This window comes from Mustela erminea, chromosome 14 (genome assembly GCF_009829155.1).
Source record: "Mustela erminea isolate mMusErm1 chromosome 14, mMusErm1.Pri, whole genome shotgun sequence".
NCBI lineage: Eukaryota > Metazoa > Chordata > Mammalia > Carnivora > Mustelidae > Mustela > Mustela erminea.
In genome coordinates this window covers 90,405,284-90,430,453 of record NC_045627.1, presented here as the reverse complement: position 1 = coordinate 90,430,453, position 25,170 = coordinate 90,405,284, and the positions used below count along the sequence as shown (strand labels likewise).

The window sequence follows — 25,170 nt, the reverse complement described above, 5'->3', positions numbered from 1 at the left end:
GGCAGCCATGCATCGGCAACAAAGTTCATGCTTCGACGTCCCGCTCTGCCTCCCGGCAGTTTCCGCCGCACGTCCTGGCGGCCCCGGGCCGGGCGCTGGGCAGTCCGCGCCGCGGGCGGGAGCTGGGACCGCCCTGGCCGCAACTTTCGCCCGGGCCGGGGTCGCTGTCCAGAGCGCGGTGCTGAAGTAGCGGCCGCGGGAGCCCGCGTTGCAGCCGCGTTCTGTGGCTGGCGTATCGCCGAGAAGTTAATACTTTTACAGTCTCTGCCAGACTTGAAAAGCAAGCTGGGAATCAATAGCTATTTCTGATTCTGATCTGGGCTCCCCCCCCTTTTTTTCTTTTTCTTTCTTTCTTTCTTTCTTTTTTTTTAATTTTTCAATAGACTCAGGACAATGCTTAAGAGAATTCAAACCAATGGAAGCCGGCAAGGAAATCCTGTCTTTAATACTGAGAAATACTGCCGGCGATTTTCCCTTCCACCTAGGTCAGCCGGAGTCCACTAAATTAGCTAATGCCATATTGCACTCTAGAAGAGTTTGGGGTTTAAAACGTGGAATTAAAAAGAAAAAGTGACTGTACCTTTGATTAATGGTGCAACAGAGCAGGGCAGGCTGGTTTTGGCAAGACCCATTGTTTGCTGTCTAACATGCAGATGCATTTAAATCAGGGAATAACATGTATTTTATTCCCAAGATTGTCCTCATTAGCATATTCAAATGAGTGGTGTGTTAGAATACATCATTTAATTAATTTAATTCCAATATTATCTCGTGAGCTTTTCTAAAAAATGTTGTCAAACTCCTCCTAAATCGGTCTTCATACTTAAGGATACATCACATATAAGGTGCCGGATATCACGTTCTGATATGTGATGCAGTTCGTATTGGGTTTTATCGAATAAACGTCGGTAGCTTTTTCCGTGTTTTGAAAAGGTTGTTATATCAGAGTCCTACCACTAGAGGTATATAATGTCAAGGAACTACAGTTTTTTTTCAGTAGGGAACACTGCATTTGTGTGTGTGTGTGTGTGTGTGTGTGTGTGTATTTAAACAGAAAAATCTAAAAAAACTTATCTCTTAAATATTTTGTGCTACATATTTTCTGTTCAATAACAATATTTAGAGCCAGAAGAATATTTTCACATTAACAGGAAGATCAAAGAATCTTTTACAATTTTAAAACAAATAAATATCAAAGTGTTCCATACCATCAAACAATAATCTTATTAGTTCTCCACTGATGACGACTCAGTTATTTAAATTAGAGAGACTGTCTCCTAAATGTCTGCTCCCCCTTCGATGTTGCTGTTCTGTTCTGTGCATCGGGATCTTCAGTTGTCTGATAAGCTCACTTATATTTTCTCTGCCTTGGAGTGTATTTGCATTTGTGAACCTTGGGAAACTTTGAATCCTAACCCCTGAGCTAATTTTATTTTGAAACTATTAGCTGTGTTGGTTTTTAAATGATAAGTATAATTAATAAAAGAATTTGTGTTGAAAGCATTATCATAAAATAGAGCTTCCTACTTGCTTGTGAAAAGAATTCCAGAATTATAGAAGGAATACCCAGCATTTCATCTCTCCACTGTAGTTTCTCATTATCTTAAGGTAGAAACCCATTTCTTACCATATTCTCATGGCTTTGTGCTTAGAAATTCTTTCCCAGTATCGAAGAACGCAATGTTGGTGATGCTTTGTGATGATTCCAATATGAAAGCTTTAATACATTTTGAAAATTTGTGAATATTTATGGTTTTTCTTCACTCTTGAAAGGAGGAATTTCTCTCCTAATCGAATACATATATTTTAAAATTATTTTCTTAAAGCAGCTATGCCAACATCTTGTGGTACAAAGTAGTAGATATGTTTAGGCTAACGAGCACTCCCTTGTGTTTTCTTGGGTTTCAGTGGCTGTGCGGTGGCCATTCTCCGTCCATAGGACTCTCTCCCTCTCCCACTGTGGAGCTGGTGCCCGTTTTCCCACACGTCTGCCCATCTGCCCTTCCACCTCCTGTTGGGAAAAGTTGGATAGAAAAAAGGATACCCAATTGTAAGGTAAAATGCAAGTAGTTTAATTAGATGAATGGGCCATTAATTATTAATTTGTTGGGCATTTCCATAACAGCAGAAAACATTGTGTGTTTTCTAATTGCAATATCTAGGTCTAGAGATAAATCTTTTCAGAATAAGGTCAATCTGTTCAAAAACACCAGCAGAGGTGGGGGGTTCTTTTGTTTTAACTGAAAAATCTGGATTCCGTGGAGCCATGAAAAGTTTCTACTTCTGAATCAGAATCCACTTGAAAATTTTTTTTTCAGTTTTTAGATCTGTAAGCATTGATCAAAATATAGTCTTAAACATTGTATACTTTAAGTACAAATTTTATGAGGTTTTTCTTGCTGTTACTGCTTTAAGTGTTCATCTTTCTGATTTATGTTAGCTTTTGGATTCAAATTTAAGTGCCACACTGTGTTTACTTGAAAACTAAAGACAAGTAAAATGGTGACTTTCCCACGGCACACTGTTTACCTCACTGAGGGATTCTTCCATTTGTAGACTGGCCGCTAGGCTCAATTAAGCACGTCAATGGTAGAAGACTGGCCCAGGAGACTTCATCTAGAAGGTGACTGTTGTCGGCACCATGGATCTTCAGGGTTTAGGATGATGCCTTTAGAGGGTCCCACTTACAGAATCCCCAGTATTTGATCAATGTCAGAAAGAGAACTATTTTACAGCAGTTTTTAGCTTTTATCATGTGTCTTTTCTTACGTGTTATGCTCGCTTTATTTTTGGACAGATCTTTTTTAATAATTCCTTTGCTCTGGACTCAACGTGGATATATCCTGAGGAGTCAAGGTTGTTCCGTGGGCATGAAAAGCCTCATCTGTTGGCGAACCAAGTCGCCCTGTCTCTATCCAGACCAGCTCCTGCCTCCTGGCCTCTTCCCACGGGGCTGTTAGCACCTCAGCTAATACCAGGTTGGTGCCCCAAATACATATTATTTTTTGTTTCTGCTTTAGTCATAAGTTAGTTTTAGGTATGAAAACTATATTTGTCATTTTAGCAAAATGATTATTTCATGTTGTAACTTTTTTTCATGAACATGATTCTTTTTTATAAAGAAATCGGGTGTTGAGTAGTTTATTCGTTGTGTTTTTAGACTGTGGAATCTGTTTTTAAGATCAAGGTATGGCTGAGGGGATTTTGATAGAACCCCAGTTCTCAGTGCTCAGTTTTTAGGCTCGGGCTGAGTCTTCTGCTCTTAATAGGAGTACTAATGGATCAGACAGGTCATTGCCCGCATGTTCCTCGTGTGGCATAGGGCTCATGTAGCCAAGCTCCCTGGTCTGCAGGACGGGGGCACCTGCAAGATGTTTGTGAGTTTTGCCTGCATGCTGGGGGTGATATTGGGAAGGACCTATAAAAATACACTGTTTGGAAGATGGATTTTGTTCTATCTTTGGAGCCTAGTGGCCTGAAAGAACATTTGTCCTGGAACAGACTCTCGTGAAATAATCTCTGGATGAAAGATTGTATAATAAACCTATGTAGCAACAGGAGAATAAAATCATCTTATGAATTTTTAAATTGATTTTTAAAATCACCTTAACATAGATCATAGTATAAAAGCGAGCGTTGTCCATGCCAAGATGATCTTGCAACGCCTTCCATTATGGAATATTTTATGACTTCAGAATTACATTATCTTCCTGTAATCTCCTACCTACCAAGCTTTTCTCAATGTGCGTCTGTGAAATTCAGTAACAAGGATGTGTTCCTGTGGATGACACCGTGCTGGTTTAGGGCATGTGTTTATCTCCTTCTCCCTCTGCCTACCTTGCATGTTCTCGTTTGGAAGGGACCTTGTTTAGTAATAAATCAGGAGGAACAGCTCAACTATTCGTGTTTGTCACAGGCTTTGATAGTTCTTGACTGAAATTTGCCTTCTGTCCTTGCAGTGGTGCATTACTGAGTCACTAAAATCTGCATACATATCACGCATACATTTATAAACATTTTAGGCTAAGATGGTCCTGTTTCCTATTTAATTCAATGACCATACAGGATGATCAGATTACACGTATCACGTAAGGACTCCATGACTTCAGCTGGCTCACGTACCATCCTTGAGTATCACAGAGACATTTCTCGGTATATCTGCTCCTCTTTTTAGAAAACCCTTACTGTGGGGACACCCGGGGGGCTCAGTCGTCAAGAGTCTGCCCTTGGCTCAGGGCATGATCCCAGGGTCCTGTGATGAGCCCTACATTGGGCTCCCTGCTCCGCAGGAAGCACATTCTCCCTCTCCCACTGCCCCTGCTTGTGTTCCCTCTCTCACTGTGTCTCTTGCTGTCAAATAAATAAATACATAAATAAATCTTAAAAAAAGAAAACCTTTACTATGAACGTGTTAAATACATAGTTAAGGACGCTCGTGGCAACTAACAGATTGTCTCTCGTATGGATATTGTTTATTGTGTGGCCAACATCTCATACTTTATTTAAAGCAGATTTATGTTCATTTTACCTTTGACTTTTGACTACTTTATTTTAAAGGGCATGTTCTAGTTGATAATAGAATAATCACTCTGACCTGGTCCACTATCTGAAAAATCTCTGCTTCTGTTTTCCCCTGGTTTTGTTTTTGTTTTTGTTTTTGTTTTTGAACTTATAACCCATAAGAATATAAGACTTACATTTTTACTTGTCTTTTGGGGAGAAATGTGTCTGTCCCTAGAGGTAATTTAATAACAGTTAAATGCATGTGTTTGAGATGGGAGTTTTCAAACTTTGTGAAAATTTTGAATTTTTAAAAAAATATCAGAATCTTTAGGAACTACTGTTGTGGAAAGCAGGGGTTAAATGCCCTGTGTACAAACAAGGTATTGAAGGGGTGGATTGTGTGTTACTAACTGCTTAACAGAGAAGCGGGGAAGAGAGCTCGTAACTGCAGAAGGCAAAGTCAGCTCCAGGTCAGCTAACAAAGACACGTCGTTGTAGGTTCACCAGAGTTAAGAAAATAAAAATGCACTGAACCATGGTACAGGTCAAGTTTCGGAATACTGGTAAAAGTAATCATGAAGGGGCGCTTGGGCAGCCCAGCTGCTTGAGCAGTGGGCTCTTGATCTCAGCTCAGTTCACGATCTTGGGGTCATAAGATCAAGCACTGGGTCAGGCCCCCTGCTGGGCACAGAAACTGCTTAGGATTCTCCCTCTCTCTGCCCTCTCCCACCCCACCACCTGCTCACCCACTCAGGATCTTTCTCTCTCTCTCTTTCAAAAATTGCTATTAAATTTTTTATCCTATTATAGATCAATAAATTTAGATATTACATTTATTTTTATTATATAGTTATACATTTAAAATATAAAACATTGCATATCTTCTATTAATATATCATGTACAAATATGACATATAGTTGATTTTTAAGTTCATCAACCTTGTTATACACTGTTCTATTTGTAAGTAAATGGTTTTATATGATAGATATGTTTTATTGATCTGATTTCAATTAATCAAAGGAACACCATCAGAACTCTGAAAGAAACAGAAGAATGAGTCAAACCCCCTCATTTTAAATAGGTCTAGTGAGTGAAGCTCATTTTCCTTTCTTGGGTGGGTAGTAATTTTGTGTAATAATCACTTTGGGAGTCATGTTTTGTATGCAGGACAAGGTCAATATGTGCCATGAGCTCCAAAGATAAGACATAGATAGCAGCTTTGTTTGACTAATTGCGCCGTTCATTGAACTGGATTAGACGTTGAAACAGGCAGGGATGGCGGTGTTGGGTGGCCTTGGAGACTTGTGTTAATATCTCACAACCTGATGTGTTGTTGGGTAGCTGAGTGCACAGCAACAGGGTCTCATGTAATATTAGCATAGCTGTGAATTTAGATAAGTCATCTGAAGCCTAATAAATATTATAAAGGACCTTACTTCATTTTGATCTGTATTAGACTCACTTATATTGAAGGTACTATGGCCGCTCTGCCATCATATGCAAATCTGAGAGAAGCACATTGGCTGCTTTCCATCCTGGAACCCAGTGGTTAATATCATACTCTTGCTTCATTCCCTGGACCACGCTCCTGCCGGCCATGCAGGGTGCTGGGAAGGAGGTCATGCTCCAGTGGGGAACAGGCAAGTCAGAAGATGAGATCATGCAACATGGATCTTGTATGCTCACTGTGGACCTTTGAGGAGATCTCAAAGGGAATCATCAGGAGAGGGCCCACCCCCGGGGGGCAGGTGATGACACCTGACACACATCTCCAAGACTTAGCAGAACTTGAATAGGGCAGGAGAGGGGAATGGGGTTCCAAACGAAGGGCATAGAATGTGCCAAGAGACAAACACATGAGAAATGTGTCTGGTCATCACACGTGGCTGAGTGTGGCCACACCACAGAAGAAGACAGAGAGGGGCAGGGAGCAAGGAAGGGGCGGCAGTTGTGAGCCCCATGATCCCACTGGACTGGGTGGTGTGTAAGCCCCGGCTCTTTACAGGGTGCTGTGGAGTTTTCCCTCTTTCCTTGGCTCGGGATCCATCGTTCCTTCAGCAAAGTGAAGAAGACACAGAGAAGACAGAGCGTTTTTCTCATTGAAAAGTAAATCCAAGCATTTTAAAAATATGTAAAGTTACAGCTGTACTAGAAACTTAAGTCTCTAATGAATAATTTAGCGGCTTTTTAAGGAATTATCCCTAATTACAGTATGAATGGGTTGAATTGAGAAATAAGCCAGGACTCACTCATTCCCAGATCTCGGAAACTGATTCAAGGCAAGACTGCTGGGGAGGAGAGTCAGTGAGCCACCCGCACAGACAGACTCTTCTCTTGAGGAGCTCCCCCACACTTAGGTCGGAGTCTTTGCTTTCTGTCTTCCACCAACATCCCCTTTCTCTCATGCAGCAGGCGGGAGCCCATCTTTCCAGGGAGGAGAAGGGTTGCACCACATCTTAGGACACAAGGATGATAGCAAGCAGAAGAGGAGACAGGGCCAGCGTGGAAACCGTGCTTCCTATGGAATCTCTGTACCGTACTTGTAAAAATGAGAACTTCTGGGTCCCTCAAGATGCTCAGAAAGAAAATTACTTAGATTCAGAGTATCAAGCAAAGGGAGGTTCTGTCCAGTAAAGATGCATGCAATAGTAGTTTGGTGTAACGTGGAGATTGTCTAAAAGTTGTCTGTACAACCTTGCCCTTTAGCTTAAAATCAAAGAACCTGATTCTACCAACACCTTGGTGGAAAAAAAGCCAAACTGACCTCATTCAAAGATGACCAGTGAGAGAGAGAGAGAGAGAAAGCTGATGGAAGATGGGGTGGGGAGCCTAATCATATTCTGCTCCATAAAAGATTCTTTTATTCAAAAGACGTGGAAGAGAAACAAACCTAGGAACAGGTTCGTGCATGGGAACTGATAAATATTTTGGATAAATTAACATTCGGTTTACCTTATTAGAAAAAAAAAAAGAGTGTTATAGAAAAGCATCAAAAAAAATAAGATCAAAAGAGAGCAGCCAAGATGCCAAGTCATGCAGAAAGAGAGTCAGATGCGAGAAGAGAATGCAAGGGAACTTTTGAACGCTGGCAAGTAAGATCCTTAAAGAGAAGAGCTGATTCTGGATGTAATGATGGAAGACAGTGCAGGAAAAGTCTCAAGCATGCGTTTCTGGAACAAGAGATGAGGATAATGAGATGAGGTGATACGTAAAATAGAAAGCAAACAGCACATCGATTTGTCTCCGGCCTCCATGCAACACCGAGAGCAGCAGGGGTGTGCAGTGTGGCTGCACCATGTGTCTTACCCACGATGTCCTGATGAACTGTATGCATGAGAGGGAGAGGCACCGCTTGACCCAGAAGCGGACGTAGCTTCATGTCATTCTTCAGCACCAGGCACCGTTAGTTGGTGGGGGAGCTTTAGAGAATTATGAGGACAAAAGTCTGTGATTGAAGAAATGTATTCCAACAGGGAAGTCAGACACATGCATCAGTAAGGGAAACATGTTCTCAAATGAGCAACAGATCAGCTTTGTCACACCAAAGTTTTCGCCTCAAGTTCTCCAGGGAATGTTACTTTTCTTCTGGCTGCATTATGCTATATCTCTGCATTGTTTCTCCTGTGGGTTTTGCCTCGTCTTTTGTTTTAAGCTCAGGTTCACTATTGAAAGGCACAGTCTCTGCCTTTGCCTTTTAAAGATGTAGTTGAGCATATTTATGTCTGCTTTCCTGTTTTTTTTACTTCTTCTGTTATATTATTGTATCTTGTTTCTAATGGTATCTTGTAATTCCTTTATTTTTAAAGTTTTTATTTTAGTCTTATTTAACATACAGTATAATATTAGTTTCAGGTGTACAATGTAGTGATTCAATGCTTCCATACAGCACCTGGTGTTCTAAGGACAAGTGCACCCCTTTAACCCCATCACCTGTTAACCCATTCCCCCCACCCCTCTGGTGACCATCAGTGTGTTCTCTGTAAGTCCTTTCTTTTAATCTGTTTTTATTCTTTTGCTGTGCCATTTATGTTTTGACTTTGTCTACTTTTATATGGTTATGTGGGATGTGCTGGTCCTCTTCTCAAGCAGTCACCAGTTAAATTTTAAAAAGCAGACTTGATCTTACATTTCCTCTGATTTCCAAATCAGGACAGCACCAACACTTTAGAAAATCATGACACTTTAGAATCCTTTTATAGAATATGAGAAATTTGGGAAAAGTTTATATCATAAAAATGTATAGTCTCTCTTTAATTTCCTCCACCAACTGAGAAATTAATCTAAAGCAAAAACTAAGAATGGGGCTAGTCAGGTTTCAGAATATCTGTAATTATAAATAACCTGCCAGTCACATAGAATACTTTTTAATTTCGTTACAGGAGTAGGTGAATAATTCTAAGCAATATTCTTGATGAGAAGGAATTACAATAATAATTATAATCTGAATGGACAACCCCAAAATGTACTGATATAATTGGGGAGAAGAGAAATGAGAAACATGAGCACAAACTCAAAATCCCTCAACTTTTTTAAAAGAAGCAGAAACATTAGGAAATTCTCATACTTAAAGTCCCGATAAGAAGGTTATCTGGGTCTGAGACTGGACCAGGCCTGCTGTACACTAAGCAGATGAATGAGAGCAACAGCCATTTGCTGGTGTTGCAGGGCAAGACACGGAGAGTGACCCTTACTTGTGACGCAGAAATAGGAGGGTGGCTGCAAACTGAAGGAGGGGAGCACAAATATTAAGAAAGTCTGTCAGATACCCCAGAACTTCCCCAAGCAAAAGTCATCATTAAAGGGGTTTGAAGCCTATAGGGTGTTACAGGCTACTGCAGCAATGAAGTCCAAATCCAGGTCAACACTCAAATATATGGACATACCTCCTTTACTAGCAGCTTCACAGAAGAAAAGGGGTGCCCATTTATAGGAGTAAATCCTATTCATTGCACCCTCTATTGTTCTACTCATCACGTATGGCATTCAACTAAAAAGTTCTAAGACACACAAACAAAGCAAGAGATGATAAACCATAATCAAGAGATAAAATAAGCAACAGAACCAGGTCCTCAGATGACACAGATACTGAACTATCAGATAGAGACATTGAATTACTATGATTAATATCTTCATGAATTAATAGGAAAGGAGGGAAAACTACATGAATAGATGGAGAATTTCATCACAGATATGGAAAATATAAGAAAAAATCAATCTGAAAAAGGCATGGTATGAGAAATTAAGAATTACTTCAATGGATTCATGAGTAGATGTGATACATCCAAGGAAGGGATGAGTGAACTTAAGATAGGTCATTAGAAATTGCTGAAATTGTAACACAAAGATAAAACAGGTGAAAAAAATAGAGGATACTTTCTCAGCACTATGACATTTATAACAAATGGTTTAATATACATATAATTGAAGTCTGAGAAGGAGAGAAAATATGGCAGAAAAAATATTTGAAGAAATAATGACCCGAAGAGATAAAAAAAATTATGAAACTGATCAAAATATGACTCCAAACTCAGCAAACTCCCAGGACTGAAAACTAGACAAATCATATTCAAATTTCAGATTGAAAGATTAAAAATAAATCTTGAAGACAACTAAAGGAAAAAAACACACCACATATATAGAAACAAATCTTAAAATTGCAAGAGTTTTACTGTCAGAACCTATAGAAGCCGGAAGGCACTAAAGGACATTTTTAAAAGACTGAAATAAAAATATCTTAGCAACAAAAACAACACTCAAAAATAAAGTGAAATAAATATTTTTTCCAAACAAACTAAAGCTGAAGAGAATTCATTGTCAGCCTGTATTCAAGAAATTATAAGGAAGCTTATCAAGCAGAAGTTATATAATAGGAGGGAGAAGCTAACTGTGCAAGAAGAAACACAGAGTTCTAGAGATAAGCTATGGTAAGGTAAACGTAAGTTGTCCTTTTTTAATTGCTCCAAAAGATAACTAACTGTATAAGGAATAAGCAGTAGTGAAATAATAGATGTGTATCTCCAAGTAAAAATTAAAATATATGTCAGTAACCACAGATGATGGAAGGAGGAATAGGAAGTATGGGGCTGTGAGGCTATTAAACCGTAGAGTAAGTTTTATAATATTATTTGGAGGTGAATTCTGATAAAGTCAGTACATATTACAAAGCATAGAGTGAACTCTTAAAATTATTTAAAAAGTTGTAATTAATAAAACTATAGTGGAGATAAAATTAGAATCATAACAAATGACACAAAAGCAGGCTGGAAAAGAAAGAAAAGGGTCAAAGTACAGATGGAACAAATATTTTAAAAAATAGCAACCATGAGCACCTGGGTGGCTCAGTGGGTTAAAGCCTCTGCCTTCGGCTCAGGTCATGATCTCAGGGTTCTGGGATCGAGTCCCGCATCGGGCTCTCTGCTCAGCAGGGAGCCTGCTTCCTCCTCTCTCTCTGCCTGGCTCTCTGCCTACTTGTGATCTCTGTCTGTCAAATAAATAAATACAATCTTTTAAAAAAATAGCAACCACAAGATGGTAGATTTAAGTACAAAGGTTTAAGCTCCCCAATTAAAGGCAGATATTCATCCTCAAATATATGATGTTCTCAAGAAAATCATTGAAAGGGCGCCTGGGTGGCTCAGTGGGTTAAGCCTCTGCTTTCAGCTCAAGTCATGATCCCAGGGTCCTGGGGTTGAACCCCATTTGGGGCTCCCTCCTCAGGAGGAAGCCTGCTTCTCCCTCTCCCTCTGCCAGCCACTCTGCCTACCTGTGCTCATTCTCTCTGTCAAATAAATAAACAAAATCCTAAATAAAAAGAAACGCATTTAAACAACACAGAAGTAGAATAGATAAAAGTAAGAACACAGAGAACACACAGCAAGTACAGATCAGAAGTAGGTGGGGTATTCGTATTAGGCAGATTGGAATTCAGAACATGAACTATCGCCAGGGATGAAAAGGAACATCCCATAACCACCAAAACATACTTAAGAGCATACGAGGAGGCATAACAATGCTAACAGATGCGTCTGCATCTGTGAGAGAACTTCCATACGCCCGAAACAAGGATGGGTTGAATTGAACAAAAAGAGGCACGAGGGCAGTTGGAGATGCTGGCACTCATCACTCAGGATTCCACAGAGCAGGAAGGCCAAGAATCAGTGACAATGGAGCGCACTTACACAACACTGTCCACCAACTCGGGTCAACGAACACTTACAGAACGCTCTCCCTACCGCGGCGTGTGTGTTTTCTGTGCATATGGGGGATGCACCTAGGTCAATCATACTCTTAGCCAGAAAACAAGTCAACAGCTTTTAATTAAATAATAAAAGATATACAATTTGTTCTTCTGCCACAATATCATTAATTTGGGGGTCCCTACCCGAAAACAAGTCCAGAGAATTTTCAAATATCTGGAAATTAAATGAAAACCTGACAAGTAATGTGTAGCTGAAAGAGGAAGTGAGAGGAAATTTAAAAATATTTAGAATCGAATGTAAGTGAAAGTCAATTTTAAAACTGCCTGTGAAACATAGCTTAAGCCATATTTGGACAGAAATGTATAGCATGAAAACGCCTATATTGAAAAACAAGACATTCTCAACAAAATATTAGCAAATTGAATTCAACACATCAAAGGAAGCGGACACCACAGTCCAGCAGCATCCGTCGCTGGGACACAAGGATGGTTCAGCGTCCGCCGAGTGGTAAGTGCGATGCGTCGAGTGAAGAGACGGAAGAACGGAAAACTGTGACCCTCCTAGCAGGGCAGGAGAAGCACAACATACAACGTCCTCTCACGACCAAAGGGCTGGACGAGCGGAGGACAGAAGGACCACCCCTCAACATAATTAAGGCCTGTGTGACCAACCAGCAGCAAACGCCACACTCCGGAGTGAAAGGCTGAAGGCTTTTCCCCTAAGATCAGGAACAAAACAAAGGTGCCGGCTCTCACCGCCGCTATCCAACTTAGTTCTGGATGTCGTAGCTGGAACCGTCAGGCACGAGGAAAGAAAAAACACCCAGGTCGTAAAGCAAGGAGTAAAATTGTCTTTCTTTGCAGATGAGGTGATCTTATACAGAGAAAATCCTAAGGACTAAGCCAAAATCTGTTGGAACTAACCAATAAATTCAGTAACGTCACAGGATAAAAAATCAACAGAATCAGCCGCTCTTCTATTTCCTATAATATATGAAAAAAGAAATAAGGAAATCACGATTGCTTTTCACTATAGCAAACAAAACAAAACAAAACAAAAAACATAAAATACTTAGAAATAAGTTTAACCAAAGAAATGAAAGATCCGTACTCTGGAAACTACAGGACTTTGATGGAAGAGATTGGAGAAGACACAACAAATGGAAAAACATGCATCTGTGTTCATGGATCAGAAGAATTAATATTGTTAAAATGTCCACACTACCCAAAGCCTTACATAGATTCAGTGCAATGTCCATCAAAATTCCAATGGCATTTTCCACAGAAATAGAAAAGATCCTAAAATATTTATGGAACCAGGAAAGACCCTGACTGGCCAAGCAGTCCAGAGAAAGAAAGAACAAACCTGGAGGCACCACAGGTCCTGATTTCAAGCTATAATACAAGCTACAGTAATCACAACGGCACGGTACTGGCATCAAAATAGACTTTGGAAAGCCCCAAAACAAACTCTTGCATATATGGTAAACTAGCATTTGACGAGGGAACAAGAATATTAGTGAGGAAGAGATTGTCTCTTCAATAAATGGCGCTGGGAAAAGTGAAAATTTCATAATATATAAACAGGCAGAAAAGTGAAATTTCATAATATATAAATGTTGAATTACTATGTCTTATATCTGAAACTATTCTAATGTTGTATGTCAACTATAGTTCAATCGAAAAGATAAAATTGGACCTCTGTTTTACAACGCTCAAAAATGAAAAAGACTTAAGCATGAGACCTCAAACTGTAAAACCCCTTGATGAAAACAAAGAAAAAAACTCCTTGATGATGGTCTTGGCAACAAGCTTTTGGATACAATACCAAAAACATGAGCAACAAAAGCAAAAATTAAAAAGTGAGACTACATGAAACTTCAAAGATTCTGCATAGCAAAAGGAGGAGGAGGAGGAGGAGAAAATGATCCAGCAACCTATAGAATGAGAACAAATATTTGCAAACCAGACCTCGGTTAAGGGGTTAATATCCAAAACATATGAAGAACTCCTAAGTCAGTAACAACAACAACAAGCCATCTATTTTTAAAATACATTTTTAAAATGTGCAGAGGAACTAAATTAGACATTTTTTCCAAAGAAGACACGCAGATGACCAACAGATGTGCTCACCATCACTCGGCACCTGGGAAATGCAGATCAAGCCCACGATGAGACGTCACCTCGCACCTGTCAGAATGACCATGATCCGAAAGACAAGCACTCTCGGTGGGGATGTCATTGGTGCAGCCACGGAGCAAAACCGTCTAGAACTCAACCCTACAATTAAAGGTAGAACTACCCTATGATCCAGCCGTCCACTTGTGGGCATACAGTCACGTGAACTGCAGTCCTGATCTCGAGGCGATACCTGCGCTCCCGTGTTTACTGCGGCGTTATTCACACTAGCCACGATACAGAAACAGTCTCAGTGTCTGTCTTGTCCCTCATGGACAAGCAGGTGGTAATACACTCTAATACACTCACGAGTAGCACTCGGCCGGGAGAAAGAAAGGAATCCTGTCCTTCCTGACAACACGACGGACCCTGAGCGCATTCTGCTCAGTGAGGTAAGTCAGATGCAGAAAGACAAGTACTGTCTGACCTCACTTCCACGCAGGATCTATCAAAGCTGAACTCAGAGAAAGAGGAAATTGCTGTCACCAAGGTTGGAGTGGGGGTTGGGCCGATGTTGGTCCAAGTGTAGAAACGTGCGGCAGGTGCGGCCTTCCGGGGTCGGAGGCACAACTCCAGTCAGCAATGCTGCGTCATGCGCTTTGCAGTGGCTCAGGGACCAGACCTATATTTTCTCATCAAGAGAAGAAAAATGAAGAAAATATGAAGAAAGGTCTGAAATCAATGATCTAAAGCTTCCACCTTAAAAATCTAGAAAGGAGAGAGAGCTAATTTACCTGCAACTAGCAGACGGAAAAAATAGTGTTGAAAGAGCAGACGTCAAAGAAACGGGAAACAGGAAAATACAGAGAAAATCAATGAAACCACTTCCTTCCTCCCTTTCCTGCTTCCTCCCCTCCTTTTCCTTCTCCCGTTCCCCCTTTCTCCTTCTCTCCCGTTCTTTCTCGACCGTCCGACTGACAAACCCCTGGCTACAGAGAATAAGAGGAAAAAGAGGGGCGCCTGTGTGGCTCAGTCAGGTGAGCGTCTGACTCCGTCTCTGCTCAGGTCTTGATCGCAGGGTTGTGAGTTCACAGCCCACACTGGGCTCTACACTGGGCGTGGAGCCTACCTAAAAAATGAAAAAGAGGGACAACACCAATTATTAATATCAGGAATCACATGAGAAATGTCACTATAGATCTCATTATAAAAATGAAACAGGAAAATATTACTACTTCCTAACAATAAGCTCAACAGCTTAGATGACGGAGACAAATTATTTGTGAGTCACAGCGACCTGTGCTCACTCAACAAGTAGAAAACACAATAGAACCATATATGTCAGAAATATTGAATTCTTAATTTTAATCTTTCCGAGAGAGAACACTCCAGACCCAGACAGCATCAGTGGAGTTCTACCAAATATTTAAGGAAGAAATGATACCAAATTAAAGTAACCTTGTTTGAAAATAAAAGGAGGAATAACAATGCCCGATATTAATTTACTTATTCATTCATTATTCATTCGTTCATTCCCCATTCCTCTGATTTGAAAACCAACTAGTGCAAAGAGACAATTACAGACCAATATACTTCATAAACAGAGATGCAGATGCCTTCAACATGAGAGTAACAATATATAAAACTGATAATACATCATGACCAAGCAGGGCTCTTTCTAGGAAATCAATGCTGGGTCCACATTAGCAAATCAATGTTATTTACTTTATCAAAAAGATAAAGAAGAAAAGCAATATGATCATTTCAATAGATGCAGAAAATGCATTCGTCAAACTCAACATCTATTCAGATTTAAAAAATAACAAACGAAGCTCTAAGTCAACTAAGAATTTTTTTGGTAAGATTTTTAAATTATTTATTTGAGAGAGAGCAAGACGGAGTAGGAGCAGGGGGGAGGGGCAGAGGGAGAGGGAGAAGCAGGGGGAGTGGCAGAGGGAGAAGGAGAAGCTCCCACTGAGCTGGGAGCAAGGTATAGGGATTGATCTCAGGACCCCGGGATCATGACCTGAGCCAAAGGCAGACACTTAACCAACTGAGCCCCCCAGGTGCCCTCAAGTCAACTAGGAATTAAAGGGAATGTCTTCCAACTAAGAAAGGACAATCTTCAAAGAGTCACAGCCAGTGTTGTATTTAGTAGTGAATGTCTGCTGTTTTTTCCTCAAAGATGGAGAACAAGGCAAGTGTTTGTGCTCTTCCCGTTCCTGTGCGAAATTTTGCTAGAAGTCCTAACTTCTGGGTGGAGGCAATGCAATAAGGCAATAAGGCAAAAGGCAAACCTACAAAGTGCCGACAGTATACAGACAAAATGATTGTCCTACGACTATCCCAAAGAGTCTATGAAAAGCTGCTAGTTCTCATGAGTGAGCTTAGCAAGTTGCTGGACACAAGGTTCATGTGAAAATTCAATTGTATTCCTGTACTACTGGTGATGAACAATTAGAAATTAAAATAACATAGCAGTATCATTAAAGCACTCAAACCATGAAATATTTACAGGTTATCCTAACAAAACATTGGTCCTGAAAACTATGAGACATTGATTGGAGAAATCAAGGACATTAATAAATGGAGAGATATTTTATATTAATGGGCGAGAAGACTCCATGACGTTAAGATATCAGTTCTCTCCAAATTGATCTATAGTGTATGTCATCCTAAACAAAATCCCTGTGTGTTGAAATCGACAAGCCGGCTCTATCTGGGAAGCTGGAGAAAGCAGAACAGCCATAGTAGTTTTGAACAAAAATGCAGAGGAATCATACATAACTGATTTGAATGCTTACGATAAAGCTACAGGAATGGAGGTGTTATATAATTGGCAAACCCATAGGAGGAAAGATCAATAGACATAGTAACAGACCTTCCAGAAATAGACACACACATAGATGGTTAATCTGTTTTTGACAAAGCTACAAGGCATTTAATAGAGAAAGCTTGCCTTTCCAATAAACGGTTTAGGAACAATTCATCTTTACAATAAACAAAGAGACCCTAAGCAATACCGTACATCATATACAAAAATTAACTGAAAATAGATTATAGACTTGATTACAAGACAAAAAACCCTGGAACTTCTGAAAGAAAACATAAAAGAAAAAAATTTTAGCCTTGAATTAGGGAAAGACTTCCTAGTTAGGCACAAAAGCCTGAACCATAAAGAAAAATGTACTGATACATTGTACTTCATCAAAATTACCTGTTGTTCATTGAAAGGACTTTTAATAAAATGAAAAGAAAAATCACAAGGTCATGCAGCCTGGTCACAGCCCATAGATAGATTAGCAAAACATATATCTGATAAAGAATTGATATCTGGAATATACAAAGAACTCTTAGAAGTCAATAATAAGAAGATGGGCAAAATATGTGAGCAGACACATCGCCAGCAAGGATATATGGATGGTGGCTGAGCCCATGAAGACATGCTCAGTGCTCTCTACCATTAGGAAAATGCAGACTAAATCCATATTGAGACCCTCCCCTTCATATTAGAAGAGCTGTAATTGAAACCCTACACAGGTGGAGGCACGTACGTGGGGAGAGGTGGGACAGCTTGCTGCTGGGAATGCGAAAGTTAGGATCACTTTGGAAATCAGTTTGGCAGTTTCTTGTAAACACACCCATGTCCTGTACCCCGTGATCTCATTGCTGGGTATTTACCCAAGAAAAACAAAGAGGCATGTCCACACGAAAACCTATACACAATTGCGCACACTGGCTTTCTTGGTGAGCAACAAACTTGGGGACAATCCACATACCCACTTTGTTTGACCGACAAACCTGGGCACATCCAAATCATGGCCTGTGATCGGGATGGACCTCGGGTGCAAGGCGACCGAATCCCAAAGACGTGACGCCAAGGGAAGTGCAGGATCAGACACTTGTGCTGTATATGATGCCCTTTTCCTGACGTTCCAGGGAAAGCGACACTGCGGATCCAAAGCAGATCAGTGGTTTCCAGGGATCAGGGGTGGGAGGGGGTCCTGACTACAGAGGCACAGAGGGCATGGTGTGGGGCTGTGGTCAGTTGTCCCAGACCGGCATGGCTCCACGTGGAAGACTGAATTCGTAAATCGCATCTGAACGCGCCAACTCCTTTTTAAGAAGAGTCGTTAGAGACCTCCACAGTAACACATGCAAAATTCCTGTGATCCGGGTTTGAATAAACCAAACCAAAAAACTGTGAGACAACTGGACACTTAATACAAGTAGATATTAATAATTCTAAGGAGGCCGCGCTAGTCTGGCGCAGCTGTCGGGTGACGGGTTCTGTGCTCACGCTTTCCAAAAGAGCCCTCGGCTCCCAGGGCGCACGTGCTGCAGCCGGTGCCCGGAGCTGCAGGGGGTCGGGGGCCGCCGCGGAATCGGGGTGGGGGTGAGCAACGAGAGTGCTGGGGAGGTGGGGGCCATCGCACTGGCCTCTATTTCATTACTGCGGGGGCTTCATAACGAAAATGGAAAAAACAGAGGAAGCGCATTCGAGAAAGCACAGCGACGGCGCGACCCCGCCGGCCCCAGCGCCGCGGATTCCCCAAGTGAGGGTGAGCTGTAAGGAAGCCGGAAGACGACGAGAAATGAATGAATGAGGCAGAAATCAACGCAACAAAAACAAGCCTTTTGTTAAATAACCAAACGCGACGTGCACCTGTTCCGAGGGGTAGTTCGCGGCCAGTGGTACCTTCCTCCCTGGCTCCGGAAACCTGTGCCCCCAGTGACGATGGTGCTACCACGGGCACAGCGTAAACTCGCTTTCAAGGCATCAGGAAGTTAGAGAAAAATTAGGAAAATGATAAAAACAAAGACAGACATTCATAGTTTAAAAACAAATATTGATTAAAAAACAACAACTCACTGCACTCATGGTCAGAAAAAAATAAACATATCAGGTGGAAACATTCCTGGTCAATATCAGTATTTCTTTCTTTTCTTTTCTTTTCTTTCTTTCTTTCTTTCTTTCTTTCTTTCTTTCTTTCTTTCTTTCTTTTTTTTTTTTTTTTCATGACTAGATGAAGTGTTTTCTGGGACACAGTGAGCCCTTCAGCTGGATCAAGGTGGGGCAGCCTGGTCAGAGCCCCCAGTTCCCTGCCTCCTGGGACGGCTGCCAGCTCACAGATCTCACTCACTGTCGCGGTCCGTCCACCTGCGTCCCTCGCCAGGCGCTCCGCACATGTCACCTGTCAGGTCTCCAAACTCCAAGGAGAGTCTTCTCCTGACACAGAGCTTCTTTCTGAACGTAGGGAATAGTAGTTTGCTGATGTAGGTTATAAAGCCGGCTACCCATTTAACCAACGTTTCTCAAAAACGGGGGAAAAAAGAGAAGCAAATAAATTACTTAGACAAGCAAATACATTACTACAAGATCTCACTTGTAAAAGTGGCTATAAAAATCCTAAAAGTATTAATGAGAATGTAACATTATGGTAACAATAGCGTCTGCCAGGAGCGACTGGATACATTTCATGGTGGCAGAAATCATGTAATGACAAGAAAGGGATTGGCAACAACATCACATCAGTAGGTTTAATGTGAAAAAATATTCCTTAATTGGATTTGAGGACGATGTATTGCTTGATAAAATTCAACAACCATTTAAAACATGAGAAAACGCAAAACTGAAGGGTAAACCTTCAACATGATACATATTTATCTAAAAGCTGTCACATCACACAGCAAACATCACTGTCATTCCCCTGAAAATTGGTCACTATGTATCTTTGACTGCGCTGTTTTCTGGAAGTTCCAGCCATTACAGTAAGAAATGAAACATAAATATGAAATTCAGCTTGAAGTTTGTACACCTTTATATTTTGAACTCACAACACTCAGCCTAAAAATTCTCAGAATTATAAAGGCAGTGAAGCAAAAGGGACTGGTAAGATAGAAACATAGAAAAGACAGTATGTTTCTTACCTGTTGACACGTATTTGGAGATCGCAGCAGGAAGAATGCTGTCTTTGCACGTGGTGTTGGACGCAGCCATCGACGGGCCGCGGCCTCAGAACCTTCACTGTGCATGAATCTAAACAAAGGAAATGAAGAATTTGCCAAAACTGGTACTTTTCAGCTGAAGAGACTCACTGTAGGTTTGGATAGGACAACGGAACATCATGAGGATGTCAGTTCTCATCTTGGTTTATGACTATAATAGAATGTTAATTATATTACTTTTATGAAGTGTGAGAAAATCATTTTAAAGTGTTGATCAGGGAATACACAGGAGATGGGCAAATATATATCTTTAAAATCTGTCAGATGGATTTAACTTCTTATTCCAAAGTGGCATCAGTTTTTAAAAATGGGATGCTGGTATACTAATCTACATATAGATTAATGAAATGAGTGTTAAAAGAATTGTTATATGGGACAATAGTCTAATACCGTCGTAACAAATAGACAGACATAAGCAGATGACTCACAGAATGATTATCAATGATCATTATGCGGTATGTGGTTTACTCATAAGTTATTCAAGGATGCAAACTTAAACCACCAAATATAATATTCCTATTAAATTAGCACAGACTTCCAAAAACCTTGGCGCTGCTCTGTGTTTGCAAAAATGCAGTAGGGTGTGCGCTCATTCTGAACGCTATTAAATGTAGTGTGTAATGGGTCATGCACTGTGACTTTCAAATCTTTTAAGAAAGTTAATATCATTTCAGTGATTCCACCTCTTGGAGAAAGAACAAATACGTATGTACAGAGTCAGTGCATCACTATTCAGAACACTGTACCCCAATGTTTATAGCAGAATACTGAAAAGAGGAAATAAAATCTCAAATATCCATGACTAGGTAGTTGGTTAGATGAGTTAGGACTCGTTGTTAAAAAATAAATAGTCTTCACCATGAATAAAATCAGATGTGGAAGGTTATTTAGACAAAAGGCAATGCTCTGGTTTTGTTTTGGTAAGTTTTAAAGGCAGCTTGCAAAGTGTATGGACAGGGCGTTCCCAATTTCAAGAGCTCTGTTCACACACACACACACACATACGCGCGCGCGCGCACACACACACACACACACACACACGCACACTGATGAAAGCCAGGGAGACTCACCGGAATGATCATACCTATTTCTGGAGGCAGAAATGAGGCCTTTTATGCCTAACTATAGAGTATCTTTTATTTTCCATTTTTTAATGAGAAGGTATTTCTTCTATAATCAGAAAAAAGGCCATAAAATGCAAGAAAATGCTTTCTCCTTCATGCTATTGAAGAGGAGACTCTTCTCCGCCGCTGGGGCCGTGCATCTGCTGTGCACGACGGGCAGGACCCGACCACGGAGCTGTGTCCACCTGGGTCACAGAGAAGCGACTGTGTGCCAGTGGCGCTCCGTACCCCAGCCCTCGCCCTGTCTGGGGAAGCAGCGGTGCCCCAGTTCGGGGCCTCTGCCTCAGACAGGTGTCTCTTTCTCGTTCTCCTTGGAAACATAGCCCGTGGATCCTTGGGGGACAGCACAGGGGGTGGCACACTTTCCTGACAGTGGTGTCCCCACAGAGCCCTCCCCTGCAACGGTCGGATCCGCCCCCTCCAGGACTGGGGATGGGTGAGGCGGGGCGAGCAGGACATGTGCGGGGCCCATCACTGCCCTCTGGACTCAGCCCGGCTTCCTCAGAAACAAGACCGTGAGGCCCAGCCGTCCATCCTTTGGCCTCAGCTCTCTAGCTGGCTGCCCAGGGCCCAGGGCTTTCTGCAGCGAGAGCCTAAGCAGGGATGTCTAGGATCCCAGCTTAACTGAGATGGTTGGGGGCAGCACGCTGCCTGAGTTTGGTGGGAAACCAGGTATTTTAGTGGAAGATGTGAGTGTGTTTGATTCTTTCGGGAAACGGGAAGCCCTCAAGGGACTTGAGGCTGGCATGAGCAATTCAGGGTCTGCTGCGCATCTGCCAGTATGTTCACACTTCCCTCCAGCCCCAGAGAAAACTGCTGGGGGTGTGGGGGAGGTTGTCCAAGAAGCACTGCGAGTTGCGCCTTCTGCAGGAAGCCAGAGAAATGCCAGCGCAGGAACGACACTCATCCGATGTCATCCTCTAATGAGTGGCTTGAAAGTGTGCTTTGGAGAAGTGACATTACAGAGGGCAGGTGGCCTGAGTTCAAAATGACTCTGCAGCTTGCTTATGGTACCACCTTAGGGACACTATTTCTCTGTGTAAAGTGGGACTATTTCCAGAATTCAGCACATTCCTATGACATGTCAGCAATCCATAAAATGCTCACAGCCCCATCGCATCTTGGAGGCTGGTGCTGTCCCGGCAGCTTCTCTCCAGACACGGCGGCGGCAGCGCCTTCTTGGAGATCGAGTGAACCAGCTGTCCCTCCCGATCACTTTATATTTTCTCTGTGTCTTGACTGTACTTCAAGGCTCCATTTCTAGGAAAATTGGTTGTGCCCCCAGAACCACTGGAATAGCATTCGGCGATCAACAGGAGTTGACAGGTTGCCTAGATGATGAACAAACTAACCAACAAAACTATCTTTTCGCACAACCGTGATCTTTTTGGCCTTGAGGGTATGGGGACATGCCACAAAGTCATGAGACACTCTGCGGAAAGAGGAGAGTTGTAGGTCACAGATTCGATTCTGAAGCCCCGTATGGTGCTGAGCCGTTCAGAAGGTCATGAGGGGAGTTTCAGCATTCCGTGGTAAGTGTGGACGCTAAAATCCAAATTAGATGTGATCATTCCCCACTTTCTCCTCAGAGAACTTTCCAGATGCTAGTACCTATTATAAAACGCTATTCTCTTTTGGAAACATACTGTGGACCACTTAGAGAATTTTAAATGCTCTGGTACTCATAATTTAATGAAGTATAATGAAACCGGTGAAATTAATTTTACTTAATTTTATTTAGCCTCACCTATGCAGAACACTGTCATTTCAACATGTAATTGGTATAAAATTTTATAAATGGGATTTTTTCTCCTCCTCCTCCTCTTCCTCCTCCTCCTTCTTCTTGTACATTGTCTTGATATTTTTTGTATTGTATTTTACATGCGTAGCACACCTCAGTGCGGACCAGCCAGTGCCTGGTGTCCTCGTGTGGCTAACGTCCCCGTGTGGGACAGGGCAGCACAGGAAGATAAGAACCAAGCACATCGGAAGAGACCTTAAAGAGCCCTTCCGCAGGATGTTTTATGGAACAAAAGTGTGAAGACAGCATTTTAAAGAAATTTGCCCGATGCCCATTCCACAAACAACTTGAATTCGAATGTGACCTTTCTATGTCTATGATCTTATAAAAATAGTTAAGGCACCAATTCTATCTTACATCTAGAATACTTAAAAGGTAATAAGCGTGTATAATTTATATGCACAAATGGTTTGCCTTTCATTTGAGCACATTTCACTTTTCCCAATGGAAGAATTATCCATATCTGTTAGGTGTGCAGAATTTGGAAACTCCAAAATGTAGAAGGAAAGAAAAAAAGTCACTGGAGGCCGCAGGATGGATTTCCAAGCAACTACTATGTTGCCGCAATAGTGTAGCTACCGTTTTGCATTCTACTCCGACTTAATATTTTAATATGCATATCTCTGTGATCCAATACATTAGGAAATGTTACCTTTAATCATTTTTTTTCAAAATCCAGCTGACAAATCAGAGTTTACTTAACATAAATGCACAGGGAACACTATTTCCACATCTTCGCTGTGCATACAAGTTTCTTTTAGGCATTTAGCATCGCTTTTTCCTAAGTCCCCAGACATCGTAAAGGCCTCTCGAGCCAAGTTGTCACCACCTTTTACTTGCTTTAGAGGACACAGGATTGCCTTGCGAGAGCCACACAAGTATTGATCATCAGGAAAAGGATCTGTTTCTTCCTTCCACTCTCATGCTTTTTAATTCCACTTTCAAAAATTTGATTTTTGCCTTTGCTGTCTAGGACTTGAATGCATTGACTAACGCAGCAATGACGGCAGACACTCTGGGCCATCCACATTTTGAAGGGGGTCTTTTAATCCTTTCCATTAACACTGATGTGTGTTGCGGCTTTGATTAATTACCCGTTATGGGACTTAGGATAAGTTCCTGCTGTTCCTAGTTTGCTAGTGGTTATTGCTTGTTATCATAATTGAGAGGTAAATTTTTTTCAATTTTTTCTATTAAGATAATCACAGTTTTTTCATTTTAATTTGTTATTGTAGCACATGCTAGTAAAAAGATTAATAATGTTAAATCACTGGCAATCCTTGGATAAACCCGAGTTCTTCGCTGTGAATCGCCTTTCCATACAGACGGCCGTGTTGTTGTTACCCCTTGTTTCGGGTTTTTTCTCCTGATTCGGTCTTTCTTTTCTTCCACGTTGCTCACCTGGTTTAGGTGGATGCTGCATCGTGTTCCTAGAATAAACTGAGAAGAGGACCCTCTTTTTCAATTCTTCGGGAGGGTTTTACATTAGAATGAGATGCTCCTTAAAAAAACAGTTTTTAGGACTTGCCAGTTAAATATAAGATCCTATTTTTTTCATTTTAGAAAGATTTTAAGCACCTGATTTAATGTATTTATTTGCCTTATGACTGTTCCTGCTTTCTGCTGCTTATTTCTGTAAGGATCCATGTGTTATAGACATTTTTCCTAGAAATCATACTTGCATTTACATTTTCAAATTGTTTTTGGCATACAATAGTTTATGATATTTACTTATTGTTTTAATATACTATACTAATAATTTTGTCTTTTTAAACATGTAATATTTCCATTTATTCCTCTTTATTTAAAAAACAGTTTACCTGTTCAACTTCACTAGAGATTTGTCCATTTTATTCAAACTTCAAAGAAACAAATTTTGCCCTTTAAAAATACTTTCTATAGCTATTTTTATACTCATTTATTTCTGATTTTACCTCTAGTTTCTTTCATTTTCTTTGGATTCGTTCAGGTACTTTCTTTTCGTAAATCCTTAAGTTATATATTTGCACATTAATTTAAAGCCACACATTTCTCTCTACATATCACTTTCACTGCTTTCCATAAATTTGTAAGCCATTTTGTCATTCACTTTTATAGATTTTGCATTTTTATTGTAATTTTATGTCTCATAGATTTTTAGGATATATCTGTTTAATTAATTTTATCATTTATAAGTTTTGTCCTTTTCTTTCTGTTATTCATTTATAATTTAAATAACTTGTGGTCAGATATGTGGCCTATATAACAATGATTCTTTTGAACCTTGCTGAGATTTTCTTTATGGCCTAATACCTATGTCGAGATGGATCAGAATGTGCTTTGGTTAATGGTGGACACAAGGTTCCTTACGTGTGCATTTGAGTAAGCTTGATAATTACGTTGTTTATAGGATTTTCCTCTTGAAACTATTTGAGAA

General features: G+C 40.8%; 1 protein-coding gene across 1 annotated transcript in view; it reads left to right on the top strand.

The window, feature by feature from the left end:
* TCERG1L (transcription elongation regulator 1 like) overlaps positions 1-25,170 on the top strand; it is a 179,171-nt gene that overhangs the window by 524 nt on the left and 153,477 nt on the right. The window contains exons 2-3 of the mRNA XM_032312719.1: positions 1,909-2,055; positions 2,798-2,978. Coding sequence (XP_032168610.1) covers positions 1,909-2,055; positions 2,798-2,978 — 328 coding nt within the window. The remainder of the gene's footprint in view (positions 1-1,908; positions 2,056-2,797; positions 2,979-25,170) is intronic.